Raw genomic sequence first — 14372 nt, forward strand, 5'->3', positions numbered from 1 at the left:
GTAATTTTTTTACACAGTGGTAGACGATATAATGGTCCAGTTAAAAAAAAAAAAAATCACTGTAGGGGCTCCTGGCTGGCTGAGTCAGTACAGCATGTGACTCTTGATCTTGTATGTTATATACATGTATCATATAATTTTTTAAAAACCACTCTAAAAAGGTTTGGATCGACGGTCCCACACTGTACCACAGGTCCTTATTTCTACCCCCCATTTCCTTTCCAAAGAACTGTGCCATCATCATCAACTCTCTGGAAACCCCATTGGCTGAGGATCGAGTCACGGGGAGAGGCTCGTGCGCGGTGTGTGTGGGATTTACCAGCCCTCCTGTGGTGCCAAAAAGGAGAGAGATTTCATGCCAGCGTGAGAGGCCATTTATTGTTCAGGGGCTGGGCCCCCACGTTTTGGGGGAGCTCCCCCACCGCTTCCTCCCCCCGTCGTCCCTGTGGACCCCTCAAGTGGCAGGTTGCTGAGTTGATCGTGGAGGGAGCACATCTTCAGGTGTACATAGTCCAGAGTGGCCACCTTCTCCCTGTAATAACAGAGAGTGGGGGGCTGGTGCTGATGAGGCCAGATGCCAGGGGGCTAGAGTGGAAGAAGAGGGTGACTCAGGCCCTTTCCCCAAGACCTCACCCTCCTCCCACGCCCTCAGCCTCCTTCCTCACTCCGGCTTCATCTTGTCGGTCAGCAGCAGGTTCTTGGCCCGCAAGGCTTCGTCTTGGGCCAGCCGAAGGGTGGAGCTTAGGGCCTCTGCCCTGACGTGTTTGGCCAAGGCCTGGCGCTCCAGCTCCTGGGGAGAGGAGTGTAGGCGCGGCTGGGCTTGCCAGACTGGGCTGGGGGTGGAGGGGGAGCTGGATCGCGGCGGGCAAGGGTCATGGGGCCCGTGGGGTCCACGTTCCTCCCCCAGGGTTTCCCATCATGCCTCGGACCTGAGACTGACCCCGGCATCCCACAGTGGGCTTTCCATATCCCATCATGTGCTGAACCTGTGGCTGTCCCACTGTCTGTCCCCTAACGTACTGCCCTTCTGGGTCCCAGCAAGCACGCAACCAGCATCTAACATGTTGTCGCCTAATGCCCATGAACCATCGTGCATTTGATATGTGTCCAGGTCCCAGGATCCCATCATTGGTGAACTACATCCCCTAATTCGTAAGACCCCGCATCTCTATTAGACCAGCATCTCAGTTAAAATAATAATCCTCAGTCCTCTGGTTCCCTACATTCCACAACGTCCCAGGCCCCGTGTCCTCTCATGTATTAGTCCTATAGTCCTGCCACATCAGTGTCGTCTCACCCACTGCAACTTGTGTCCCATCATACATTAGGCCAGTACCCCATAATACATTAGGCATGTATGTTTCAGGATGTACACAGGCCTCAAGTTCCATCAGCTAATAGGCTGGGGCCGGTGGTGCGAGACCGCGTGACGAGCTGTAGTTCCATTTCCCATAATGCACTAGCCTCCTGTGACTTGTATTCACTGGGTCCCCTGTCTGACCTCAATGATCCCATATTGCGTCTCTTAAGGTCTACAGAAAATCAGGCTTGTATTCCCTGAAGCCGTAGACGAGCGTCTGTCTCCTGTGTCCCCCTGTGCATCAGATCCAATGTGTCATCCACTGCCTCGGGCCCAAGTCCATCAGCCCGGGTCCCATAATGACTGACCTGTGACTTACCACCCACCAGACTGCTTGCCTCTGCTCCCCACCCCGATGCGTCAGATCTACGTGTTCCCCCAACACCTGCCACGAATGGTGTTTAGTGCTTCCCATCCTGCCACACATCAACAGGATCCTTGTGTCCGGGGCTCCCCTCCCGCCCCCCTGACCGAAAAGTGGGGCATGATGGCCTGTGGTCCCTGGTACCAGAATCTTCTTGTGTAGCCTCTGGCAGCTGGGGCAGGCGGGAGCCAGGCCCCTCTGCTTCACCTCGTCCACGAGGGGGGTCAGTGCTCGCTCCAGTAGCTGCTGCAGGGACTCTGTGGACAGCTGCTGCCCCTGGCTGAGGGAGGGGCAGTCACCGGGTGTAAGAAGCCTAACACCAACTCCGTTCCCGGATGCCCCGTAGCCACCTGCCCGGCCCCCACTCAGATGGCGCTTCCGCTATGCACCCCCGCACCCTTCCCACCGTGCACTGGGGCCAACCTACAGTGCATCAGGTATCTTTTGATTTCCACAGTGTGGGTAATTCCCACAGTGCCCTGGGGGGTGCCCACTCACAAAGGGTAGCAGACGGCCCTTAGTTCATGAAAAAAACCCACATTTCCCATCATACACTAGTTAAACTTGAACCCGAATTGGGAGTCCCCCACTTCCTATTGCGGACCAACCCTGGTGTCCCTCCGTTCTCCAATGCATCAAGGTCTCAACCTTTCTCACGACGCAGAGAAACCTGGCCTCCCACCAAGTACCACATCCCAACCTCCTCACAATGCACTGGAAATCCAGGATGCTCAAAATGTATCATATCTTGTGTTCCACGAGACACTGACTTCATCTTGTGGGAAGGGGAGAAATCTGGCTCCCATCACGCACAAGGACTAGCCTGTCCTAAAACGCATGGGGATACTCTCCCACCGTGAACTCCTCCCTATCCACTCCACCCCCTGCCAGAGTCTTGGCCAGTGCCCCATCTCCTTCAATGGTCTGTCCTCAACGTGACCCAGAATGCACCAGGCCCCGCCAGGCCCCATCCCCTTACCTGGCACAGCGGGCACAGGAGCCTTGGGGCGGCCGATCCAGGGTCATGGAGAGGTCAGACCCTCTTCGAGAGCTCCGAAATTGCCGCCCCAGCTCCTCCAGAATAGGTTTCATTGGGCCCAGCCCCTCCAGTTCGCTCCTCAGGGAAGCCACAGACACTGCAGATCGCTCCACCCTGAGGTGAGGGAAACCAGTGCTGCGAGGTAGCCTCTCCAACGGTTAAGTCCCCTTCGCACTTCACCCATTAGCGCAGCCCCTCCGTTTGCATCTAGTCTGCGATACTCCGGCCCTGCCCCGCCCCTCTGCGCTCTGATTGGCCTTTGCTTTGTGTCTTAAGTTCCGAAATGCCCCTCCCTGTTCTCCAATTGGCTTTCCCTGTTCCTACTTGGCTCCTCCCCTTATCCTTTTAAGGCATGGAACACAACGCTTCTCTAATTGGCGCCGCCCCTCAATCCTTATTATCTATAGCAAGCCACCCCCTCTTTCTAATTAGAGCTTCCACGTGCCAGGCTAGGGGCTCGACCTCTAGGCCCCAGCTGATGGGTCCATCCCTGACCTTCAAGGCCCCGCCCCCTATTCCCTGGCCGCGCGCTCGCCCGGGTTCTTACAAGGTGCACAGCTCATCCGCCCGGCCCCGCAGCTCCTGTAGGCCCCGCGCGGTCTGCGCCTGCTCACGCTGCGCCCGCTCCCACTGGCCCAGGAAGCCGTCGAGCCTGCCGCCCAGGCCCCCGAGCAGCCGCAGGGCCTCCTGTACCGCCCCCTCCTCCTGATGCCACCGGGCAGTCAGCGAGGACACCTCCCTCCTGGAGAGGCAGAGGTAAGGAACCGGTCAGGGCTGAGGTTCGGACAGGTCTCCAACGCCCCCTCCCTGCCCCTGGCTCTGGACCCACCCAGCTCCCAAATTCTCCTGTCCTGCCCATTTCTTGCAATCCTCTCACGTCCCTGTCCCCTTGTCGGGGGTCCTGGCCCTTCCCTTGTACTGCCCCCACCCCCCAGCCCCATGCCAGCTCCTCCAGACGCTGCGACCCTGAAGTTGGAGCCCGCCGAGGACCTGTCCCCTACCCAAACCCGCCCACCCTAGTTTCACCAGACGCGGACCTCCCTTCCGCCAACCCTATACTCAAAACTCAGCTCTTTGAAGTCCGGCCTTTCCAGCTCACCATCCCCAACACCCTCCCTCCTGGGCTCCTGGAGCTCCATCGCATAGGCCCTCGTCCCGCTCTGATCTTCGAGGCTCCACCCTCGGGCCCCCCAAGTCAGGTCCTCGAGGTTTCACACCCTCGCACCCTTCCCACTTGCCTCAGCTCCTCAAGGCCGGCAGAGACCTTCTGCAACTCCTGCTCGCTCACGACGGGGCCCTCCCCCGCCCGCGGCCCCATTCCCCAACCGCCTGAGGCCATGCTGCGCGGTCGCGGGGGTTCGTTGGGGCTCCCCGGAGGGCCAGAGGAGCCAGGGGGCTGGGCGGGGGGGCCCAGGCCCTGCCGAGAGAGGCCAGCCTCCAGCTTCTGCTGCAGCTCCTGCAGCTCGGCCTCCTGCCTCCGCGGTGTCTCGTTCTGCAGCTGCTGCTGGAGATAACGCAGCTTCTCCTGGGCGGGGAAGGAAGGCGGGGTGACCCCGTCCGGCCGCTCGCCTCCCACGACCACCTCCACCCGCCAATCTGCCCAATGACTCCCCGAGATTGGAAAGTAAATGGATGGGGAAGAGAAGAGTGGGAAGCCCCGTTTCGAGTCTAGATGGACTCTCCATTGCTGTTGCCGGGGAGGACTGGCCCGTCTGAAATCCCACTCGCTTTAACCTCCGAATGCTTGCCTCCACGTCCCCCTCCAGCCCTCCACCCCCACTCCGGTTCTCCGTGGGGCCAAATTCCAGCCCCTCCTGTCAGAACAAGTGAAGCTTTTCCAACATGGTGCTGGGAAATGAGTGAGAAATGGGGGCCGGACAGGCATTCCTGCTCAGAGTCGGACACGAGTCCCTCTCCAAGACCTGAACGCGAGTACGCATGGAGGAGCTTGAACGTGAACGTTGAAGGGGCGGGGGTGGCTGGGCAGGAAGCCCCACCTGAAGTCTACTTCAAGTACCTCGTGCGTCTGACCGTCTTCCTCAACCCCCACCCCCCCGCCCCCCTCACCTCCAGCAGGGCAGAGTTCTGCTTCAGGACGTTGGTTTTTATTTCAGCGTCTTCCACCGACTGGGTCACCTTCAGGCAGTTCTCCTGGGTCAGAACACCAGGGCAGGGGCCCTGCCTTCCCATTCCAGTTCCCGCCTCCCAACTCTTACCCTCGCTAGTTCCATAGAGGCTCCCACCCCTCCTCTGAAACACACCTGCTTCCTCCGGTCTGCCTGGTTCCCTGGGCTTCAGGGATGGCTTCCTCCGTAGACCCCCCCGCTCCAAGGGCTAGTTTTCTCCACCCATCTCCTGTCCGTGACTCCATTCCCCCTCACGTTTCCACCTTCTTCCTACTTCCGCTCCCTTCTCCCCACCCTTCTCTTGCTCGGCTGCGGCTCACCTTGAGTTGACTGCAGTAGCCTTCTAGTTCCTCCGCCTCTTGCCGCCTTCTCTCTAGATTCTCGCTCAGCACAGAACACTCACTCTGGAGCCCGGAAGGGAAGAGAGGTTAGCCAGGGCCACGAGGATACCCCATGGGGAGGAGAGGCTGGGTCTGGGAAGGACCCTTTCCCTTCCCAGCCTCAACCTTCCCAAGCAGGGCTGTGGGGGCACTGAGTTGGAGGAGAGCTCTAGGAGAGGAACTTGGCCGTGGAGGAAGAGGAGGTATTGGGGGGGGGGGTCCCCACACCTGCAGCGTCTGCACGTGCTGGTTAACCCTGGTGGTCTTTTCCTTCAAGCTGGTGATGGAGTCTTTGGCACGGACCAATCCACTGTTGACCCCACTCTGGGGAAGAATGGGAGAAGGCAGGTCAGTGGGTGTGTGGGAGCGAACCCCAACCCCAAGAAAAAGGTCTAGAACAGAGAGGAGGCTGGGTTTGCACCTCAATTTTGCCCTGCAATGGCTGTGTGACCTTGGGCTGGGGCTGTACCTCTTTGATTCTTGGTACTCCTGTTCCATGAAACCAGAGGGTGGGCTCATTTTCTGCTTGGTGAATGGGAAGGAAAAGAAGTGGGATCCGGAAGGGAGTGGGGGGGGGGGGGGGGGGTCAGGGGAGAACTCAGATCCATGGGAGATGGATGGTCTCAATTGAACCTTGAGAGAAATGCCCTTGGGGTCCACAGACATAAATAAGATGAACTATTAAAACACATGCTGTATTTTTCTCTCCAGGCACTGGAAAAAAATTTTAAGATCATCCACTTTCCAGATATAAGTGCTCACTAAGCACCATGCCACACACACACACACACACACACACACACACACACACACACATTTCCTTTTCAGTCCTCTAAGCCACACCTTTTGAGGCTTTTTGGCCCAATCTGCAAGTGAGGAAAATGAGGCTTAGAGATACAATCCCCCCTTGAATTCCCAGCTACACAGCGCGTGAGATGGCCTTGTCAGATTTTAAACCCAGAGCCTTTGTTTTAAACCATGACACCACATAGCCTCTGATCATCGCCACCTTATATCACCAGAAAATGCTTTAGGACTCATGCGAAGCAAACTGTGGCCCAAGAGGGACGCAGGTGGCAGGATCCACTGTCTGCTCTTCCACATTTTTAGACGACTTAGCCCGGCACACGGCTGTCCAGGCAAAGACTACATTTCCCAGGCTCCCTTGCAGGTAGGTGTGGCCACACCACAAAGTTTCGGCCAATGGGATGTGAGTAGCAATAAGGTAAGCATTTTCTAAGTCATGCCTTTCTTAGAGGAAGAGAGGGAAAACATCCCCCTTTCTCTCTTCTTGCTGGCTGGAGTTCAAAGTTGGTGGCTAAAGCCAGAGCAAACATCTTGACCACCAGTTGCAGGACACAACAAGATAGAGAAGGCTGAGTCCTCAGTACTGTGGAGCCGCTGTACTCAAATTCGAACCACTGACCGTGATGTACATGTGAGAGAGAACATCTTCCATCGTGTTTAGCCTGTGCTATTTTGTGTCTTTTTGTTACTGGCAGCCACACTTGCGACTCTATAGCTGAACCTCCAGAACACGGAGCCTGTAACGCACTTCATTTGAAGAGCAAGCCTGCTACGCTTGTTGAGATTATTATGTGAGAGAGAAATAAAGTATCTTGCCTAAGCCAGTTACTTTGGTGTCCTTCACAGTTGCTGAACTAGTACGCAAAGAGAAAAGGGAGAACAAATTTCCTCTATCGTAAGAAAAGGACAACACCACGTTCCTTGCATGATTGCTCTGGAGAAGAGGTGTGATGAGAAATATCGTATTGGGGCACCTGGGTGACTCAGTCGGTTGTGTCTGACTCTTGATTTCGGCTCAGGTCATGGCCCCAGGGGTGTGATTTCGGCTCAGGTCGTGGCCCCAGGAGCCTTCATCAGGCTCCCCATTCAGCGTGGAACCTGTCCAAGATTCTCTCTCTTTCTCTCTCTCCCTCTGCCCCTCTCCCCTGATCTCTCTCTCTCTCTCTCTCAAAATAAAAAAATAAAAGAAAAAAGAAATATTGTATTAAGGTGACATAAGCAAAATGATGGATCTCCAAAATTCCACCCCTCCATAAAAACAATGAAAAAAACTGCCCAAACCTGTAAGAGTCAAGTCCTTGAGAAGGTGTAACCATTATAAATATATATGCACCAAACAGAGCTTTAAAATGCATGAAAGAAGGAACGCCTGGGTGACTCAGTCGGTTAAGCGTCTGACTTGGGCTCAGGTCAGGATCTCATGGTTCATGAGTTTGAGCCCTGCCTCGGGTTCTGTGCTTGACAGCTCGGAGCCTGGAGTCTGCCTCGGATTCTGTGTCTCCCTCTCTCTCTCTGCCCCTCCTCCGTTTGTACTCTGTCTCTCTCTCTCTCCCTCTAAACAAAACATTAAAAAGAGTTTAAACTGTGTGAAACAAAACCTGACAGAATTGAAGCGAGAAATTGACAATTCAACAACAATGGTTGGGGACTTCAGCCTCAGTATCACACTTTGAGTACCGGACAGCACAACCGGAGAGAAATCAACAAGGAGACAGAAGACCGGAAAACCACTATAAACCAGCCAGACCTAACAGACGTCTGACAGACAGCCCTCCACCCGGCAAGAGCAGAATACACATTCTTCTCAAGTGCCCATGAGACATTCTACCTCGGGTCCGGGATGGACCCTGCATTGAGTCAGAAAACAAGTCTCAATAAATGCAAAAGAAGCGAATCATACAAAGTACGCTTTCTGACCTCAGTGACCTCAGGAGAATGGAGAGTAGAAGTCGTTATCAGAGGGGCACTTGGCTGGTGCGGTCAGTGGAGTGTGTGAGTCTGGATCTCGGGGTTTTGAGTTTGAGCCCCGCGTGGGGTGTAGACGGGTGTAGAGGTTACTTTAAAGTCTGAAGAAGATGAACAAGACAGAGACAGAGGAGCAAGAGGAGGGAGGAGGAGGAGGAGGAGGGAGGGTATGAAGAACTAGGACATCTGCATAGACCCATAAGAAGTAAAGAGATTGTGGCTCAGTCGGTTAAGCGTCCAGCTTCCCGCTCAGGTCATGATCTCCCAGTTCACGAGTTCGAGCCCCGCATTGGGCTGTGTCGCTGACAGCTCAGAACCTGGAGCCCGCTTCGGCTCTCTGCCCCTCCCCCACTTCTCTCTCTTTCCCTCCCCCCACTTGTGCTCGGTCTCTCAAAAATAAATAAATGTCAGAAAAAAAAATTTTTTTAAATACAGTAAAACCTTGGTTTGCGAGCATAATTCGCGCAGGGAGACCTGCTTGTAATCCAAAGCGCCCGTATATCAAAGTGAATTTCAAGAACCGTTGGCTCAGTTGTGATCGCGTGCCATTCGATGGCACGCACTACTCGTATTGCAAGACAGCACATTTATCAAGTATGACATGTATTAGAAACGTTCGCTCGTCTTGTGGATCACACCCAGAACAAGCTACTCGCCATCCAAGGCTTTACTGTGTGCCCGTAAGTTCTTTGACACTTCTCTAAATGAGGAGACTTACCTGCCTCACCTGAGTGTCAGCTGGACTTAGTGACCCTCGTCGCTAGTAGAATAAGGCAGAAGTGATGGCGTGTGATTTAAGAGACCAGTTCACAAAAGGAACCTTGGCTTCCTGCTTGCCCTCGCTTGCTCTGGGGAGTCACTGCCATGTCACAAGCAGCCCCTCGTGGGGAGGCCCATGGGACAAGGAAATGAACCTCCAGCCAAGAGCCTTATGAATGTGGATGTGCGAACTCCAGTCCTGCTCAGTCCTTCGGATGGCTGCAGCCCCTACTGACATTTTGACTCCAACCTTAAGAGAAACCCTGAGCCAGAACCACCCAGCTAAGCCACTCCAGGCTGGTTGTTCTAAGCTTGGGGATAATTTGTTTCACAGCAGTAGCTAACCAATACACAAAGTGATTTTTTAAAATTACTTATTTTGGGGGGCGCCTGGGGGGCTCAATTGGTCAAATGTCCGACTTTGGTGCCTGGGGGGCTCAGTTGGTTAAACATCCGACTTTGTGATGGTTCACGAGTTCGAGCCCTGCGTCGGGCTCTGTGCCGACAGCTCAGAGCCTGGGGCCTGCTTCGGATTCTGAGCCTCTCTCTCTCTCTCTGCCCCTCCCCACTCATACCCTATCTCTGTCTCTCAAAAATAAATAAAACATTAAACAAATTGTTTTAATTGTTTATTTTTTAGAGAGAGTGAGCAGGGGAGGGGCAGAGGGAGGGGGGGCACAGAGGATCTAAAGCGGGCTCTATGCTGACAGCGGAGAGCCCGATGCAGGGCTTGAACTCACGAACTGTGAGATCATGACCTGACCCGAAGTTGGATGCTTAACCAAGTGAGCCACCCGGGCGCCCCTGATTATTTTTTTAATTTTTATTTATTTTGAGAGAGAGAGAGAGCGCTAGCTGGGGAGGGACAGACAGAGAGCACGAGAGAGAATCCCAAGCTGGCTGTGCACTGTCAGCACAGAGCCTGATGCGGGGCTCAATCTCACGAGCCGCCATATCACAACCTGAGCCGAAATCGAGAGTTGGACGCTTAACCGACTGAACCACTCAGGTGCCCCCAAAGTGATTATTTTTAAACCGAAGACCCAGAAGGTCTTGGGTTTCCTGTAGCTGTTCTGGAAAATAAGGAAAGTAGGTCCTGGGGTCTACTCCGTTCTCCCACTTAATAGTTGTACGACCTCAGGGAGGGGACTCTTACCCCACCTGTCACATGGAGGTGAGGTTAATAGCTACCTTCCCAGGGCCGGTGGGAGGGGCGCAGGCTGGCCTGTGGTCAATACTTCTTTGAGAAGGGGCCATTTGGGTCCCTGGGGGGTGAGTCTTAGCTTCACTGAGAGCAGATCTGGGGGTGGTGAAGACAGGGCCTGTCGCCCTTGGCTGAGACGCGAACGGCCTGGTGGTGAGGGGAGAGCCAGAGATGGGGACAAATCCCTCCTTGGCCACCCATAGGCTGCACCTTGGCCATCAACCCCCCCCACTCTGAGCCTGCTTTTCTTCCTTTGCCATAAAACAGGAATGATGCTACCTTGCTCAGATGGCAATGGGGAAGGATGGCCAAGGTGGTAAGGTCAGTAAGGCAAGCTCAATGACTAGTGTCACCATTGTTGAAAATAATGACAACAGGGCGGGAAGTACCAGGAAGGGGCTTAGCACCAAGACCTCACGTAACCCCCAGGAATTCTGCCCTGTCCATCTTTGCGTTGCTTCACCGACCTTCTCAGAAAGCAATACCACCATCTCTGTTCCTTTCCTGGCCTCGTAATGGTGTCCTCGCTTAAGACAGGAGCCCAAAGCTTCTGCTTCGTGTTCTCCTGCTGTTCTCTGTCGGGTCTGGGACTTGTCATCTCAGCAGGGGGCCCCAGGCACCCAGTTCTCTTCCTTCCTCTCTCTGGGTCTCTGTCTCCCTCTCTCCTGGTCCCTGCTCTCCCCCTGACCCAAATATCTGTCCCCCAGTCTCTGTGGCCTCTGTCGCCCACCTCTGGATCTCTGTGCCCCCCCACCAAGTTTCCCTCCCCCCACTCTGGTCTCTGTCCCCTTCTCTCTGGGTTTCCGCCACCTCCCCTCTGCCTGTCTCTAGCTTTCTCTCCTGTTGTAGCTCAGGTGCTGAATGCCAGGATGGGCTCTTGCTGTCCCCGCCCTACCGCTCCCGCCTGTGCCCCTGGATGTTGGCTGTCATTACTGTTTCCATCTCACAGAGAAGGAACCTCAAAGTCCTGGGAGGCTGATGCATCCGCGCAGCCCCACCGCAGCCCATGGCTGCTTCGGGCCTTGCTCTCAGCAGGGCTCTTTCCCGGCTGTCACAATCCCCCGGGGATGGGATGTGACTCAGAAACACTTCCGGTGGGAGGCAGGCCTCTGCAGATGCTCCGAGAGGGAGGACACTGCTCTGGCTGGGGGAGATGTCTCCGGGGCCACCCGTCCCACCAGGACTCTCTCTGCCCTGTTCCCTTCTTTCCATCTGACCCTTCCATCCCGGGCCCTCACCCAGCCTCCTGTCTGGCCTCCCTGCCTCCAGCCTCCGCCTTCCAGACATCCCCACACCAGGTGCAGAGGAGTCATCCAGGGAAAGAAGGGACCTTTGCATTCACACCACCTAATCCTGGCCCTGTCTCTTACAGGCTCTCCTACTTTGCTCAGGTCATTCCACCTCTCTGTTCCTCAGTTACTTGTGTTTCCATCTTTAAAAGAATTTTTTTTTTTTTAATTTTGTTTAATGTTTTCTTTATTCTTGAGAGAAAGAGAGACAGAGCATGAGCGAGGGAGGGGCACAGCGAGAGAGGGACACAGAATCCGAAGCAGGCTCCAGGCTCCGAGCCGTCAGCACAGAGCCCGACGCGGGGCTCGAACCCGCGAACCGCAAGATCGTGACCTGAGCCAAAGTCGGACGCTCAACCGACTGAGCCCCCCGGGCGCCCCTCATCTTTAAACCGGTAATTATACCAGTTCCCTGACAGAACTTCTAAGAGAAGAAAACGAGATTCCCCACCACGGGGATGTGACACAGTGCCTGGCACATAGTAGGTGCTCAGTACATGGGAATGGATTCAGAACTCCTGAGCTGCTCCTCTCCCCTACCCAGGAACCTTCAATGGCTCCCCATTGCCCTCAGGAGCACGCCCACAGTTCTCAGCCTGCGTGGCCTCTGCCCTCTCCACTCCAGCCTCGTCCCTCTCACCCCCCACACTCCAGCCCCAGAGACCTAACCCCCTCTCCCTGTCCTTTTGCACCTGCTGTTCCAGTCAGCTAGAACACCATTCTCTGTCTTCTGCCTGGGGAACACCTTCCTTATCTTCAAGATCCAGCTTCTGTGTTGCCTTTTCTGGAAAGCCTCCCCTGACCATGGCCGACTGGGCCAAGGCCACCCTCTTCAGGGTTCCCACAGTGACCTCGACTGTCCCCATCGATGCAGGGCGCGCCCCCCCTCCCCCACCAACTCCTGAGACCGTCTCCACTACTTATAAGCGGCGTGGCCTATTTACCCTTTCTGAGGCCTCAATATCTTCCTCTGTGAAATGGGGATAAATAACAACAAGCAACACTGATTCTGAGCCCGCAGCCGTGCTGAACGTTTTACAGAACGGGCTCCACCTCTTTGTCATGACCACCTCATGAAGCGGGCGTGGCTGCATCCAGAACGCTGTCTGGCTGTCCCTTTGCTGCTCCTACACCAGCGCCTGGCGCATCATAGGCGTTCAAGACCTATGTGTTGAAAGAGCAAACCCCTGCATTTCCAGTTTTACAGATGAGGAAACTGAGGCTCTCAGAACATAGAAGGCGCTTAGGAAATGCTAGTGAGTCTTGTGAGCAACATTATGACCGTGGTTGTCATTCGTGTAATTCTCAGAGTCCGTATCAAGCCCAGTTCAGGGCCTGGCCCGGAGGAAGCCTGGCCGGGGTGGAGGGTGGCAGGGATGTTAAAGGATCAAACTGTAGGAGCGACTCGGTGGGCTCCGTTGATTGAGGGTCCGACTCCTGACTTTGGCTCAGGTCATGATCTCGTGGTCCGTGAGTTCAAGCCCCGCATCAGTCTCCATGCTGACGATGCAGAGCCTGCTTGGGATTCTCTCCCTCCCTTTCTCTGCCCTCCTCCTCCTCTCTCTCTCTCAAAAGAAATAAATAAGCATTTAATAAGTAAATGAATAAACACTTTTAAAAAGAAAAAGAAAAGATCAAACTGTAGCACTCTATGCTCTAGTCAGGAATTCTCTAAATCCCCCCTAGATCTCGCTCACCTCTCGGTTTTGCCCCAGATTTAGGTGATCCCCTCCGAGAACTCCTACTCAACCATCAAAGCCCGCTTGCAACAGCCGCCTCCTCCAGGAAGCATTCTCTGATATTCCCAGCCTGGTTTGAGAGTTATCACCGCAGTCTGTCTCTGCCAGCACCACCAGACCGGGGGGTCCCCGAGTTCAGAAACCTGGCCTAACTCCTACCTGGGACTCCAGCCTCACCCAGAACGTTTGGAAGCGAGTGAACGAACTAAGGAGACCAATTCCCTAGGCAACAGGCATCATTCACCCAGGATGGGGACTGATTCAGGGCTGGCTTCGTGGTTAGGGGAGGAGGAGGCGGTTCCTCTGGGCCTGGAGGATGACCAGCACTTTCTTCCTCCAAGTCAAGAAGAGCCCCCCGCCCCCCCTCCTCAGTATTTGTCTACCACCAGGGCGAAGACCCTAGCCTTCCCCAGCCAGGGCCCCTCACCAGTATTTCCGAGATGTCTGGGTCATCCGAAGCCCAGGGTAGGGTGGGGGAGGCAGGGGGCACCGGCAGTGCAAGAGGGCCACTGTCCTCTGTGGTTGAGTCTGTCCCTGAGGAGTCAGTGGGCTCCATCGCGGCCAGGTTGAGCAGTGACACATTGGTGCAGGCGGAGGACCTCTTGAGGTTCAGGCACCAGTGCATTGGCTTGTGGGACATCCGAGGCTCCACCCTGTGCAGGAGAAACGGGCAGGGGGCTCGAGATACAGCCCCAGTGGGTCCGGTGCCTCCTGCCTCCCTGTCTCCACGCCGCCTGCCCTCTCTGACTGCAACCTTATCGTCCACTTCCTTCGTCCTCCTCCCTCTCTGCTGCCTGCTTTCTCCTCCCTCCTTCCACCCTCCCTCGCTCCATCCCCACGACCCTCTTCCTCTCTACCTCCCTCTGCTGCCACCACCGTCTGGCCTGGCCCTCGGTTGCCCCCTCCTCGTCTCCCCCTCCCCTTCCTCCAGCACCCACGGTGGCACTCGTGCTCTGTTGGGAGGCAGTGCCGGGCGCTAGGACCGTCCCCGACAGGGTGCGACAAACCCACCCGTGGAACGACACGGCCTTCTTTTTCTTCGTGATCCCCTTGGCCGGGGTGCTCACCCCCCCAGGAGCCTCGGGGACCAGCTGGGAGTGGCTCTCGACCCCCGCTGGGGGGTCCCCGGCCTCATGGATCTCTTTGGATTGCCAGATTGTCTTGACCACCACGCTCGCCATGGCGTGGGGGAGGGGGGGGCCCTGCCCCCGGGGACTCCTTCCTCTGAGACTCTCCACCTACTCTGACCGCTGACCCTCAAAGTCCCTGTCCTCCCAGGCCTGCCTCATAAAGGACCCAACCACTGGGCCCCAGTAAGGGGGGGGGGGTGCATAGGGGTA

General features: G+C 55.7%; 1 protein-coding gene and 1 long non-coding RNA gene across 13 annotated transcripts; one reads left to right on the forward strand and one right to left on the reverse strand.

Moving 5' to 3' along the window:
- Positions 1-351: 351 nt before the first annotated feature.
- On the reverse strand, positions 352-14372 carry TSKS (testis specific serine kinase substrate). 9 transcript variants are annotated; one of them, XM_019425629.2, is made up of 11 exons: positions 14044-14372; positions 13460-13685; positions 5498-5593; positions 5210-5293; positions 4831-4899; positions 4002-4288; positions 3311-3505; positions 2704-2877; positions 1869-2004; positions 634-833; positions 352-532 (listed from the first exon to the last, which is right to left on the reverse strand). In XM_019425629.2, exons 1-11 carry the CDS (start codon positions 14211-14213, stop codon positions 376-378), a joined length of 1794 nt encoding a protein of 597 aa, XP_019281174.1. In that variant the 5' UTR covers positions 14214-14372; the 3' UTR covers positions 352-375. The 9 variants fall into 9 exon arrangements, with proteins under 9 accessions (XP_019281174.1, XP_019281172.1, XP_019281173.1 ...); XM_019425627.2 differs by having other exon boundaries at positions 4831-4941; XM_019425628.2 differs by having other exon boundaries at positions 4831-4914; positions 14044-14371.
- On the forward strand, positions 3414-6900 carry LOC109253042 (uncharacterized). 4 transcript variants are annotated; one of them, XR_008423295.1, is made up of 5 exons: positions 3414-3519; positions 4262-4387; positions 5547-5617; positions 6292-6440; positions 6772-6900. It is a non-coding gene; the product is annotated as an uncharacterized LOC109253042 (long non-coding RNA). The 4 variants fall into 4 exon arrangements; XR_008423294.1 differs by lacking the exon at positions 3414-3519 and having other exon boundaries at positions 4198-4387; positions 5981-6440; XR_008423293.1 differs by lacking the exons at positions 3414-3519; positions 4262-4387 and adding an exon at positions 4736-4918 and having other exon boundaries at positions 5981-6440.

Source organism: Panthera pardus, unplaced genomic scaffold, assembly GCF_024362965.1.
Source record: "Panthera pardus isolate Hobbes unplaced genomic scaffold, ASM2436296v1 HiC_scaffold_18, whole genome shotgun sequence".
In the NCBI taxonomy this organism is placed as follows: domain Eukaryota; kingdom Metazoa; phylum Chordata; class Mammalia; order Carnivora; family Felidae; genus Panthera; species Panthera pardus.

Bases quoted from the DNA above. Each gene is read 5' to 3' on its own strand.
- TSKS (XM_019425627.2), bottom strand. From the start codon at position 14,213: ATGGCGAGCGTGGTGGTCAAGACAATCTGGCAATCCAAAGAGATCCAT. The intron at 5,294-5,497 runs GTGTGGGGACCC...TCCGGGCTCCAG, and splicing joins AGCACGTGCAGACGCTGCAG to AGTGAGTGTTCTGTGCTGAG. The intron at 4,289-4,830 runs GTGAGGGGGGCG...TTCCCCGCCCAG, and splicing joins AGAACTCTGCCCTGCTGGAG to GAGAAGCTGCGTTATCTCCA.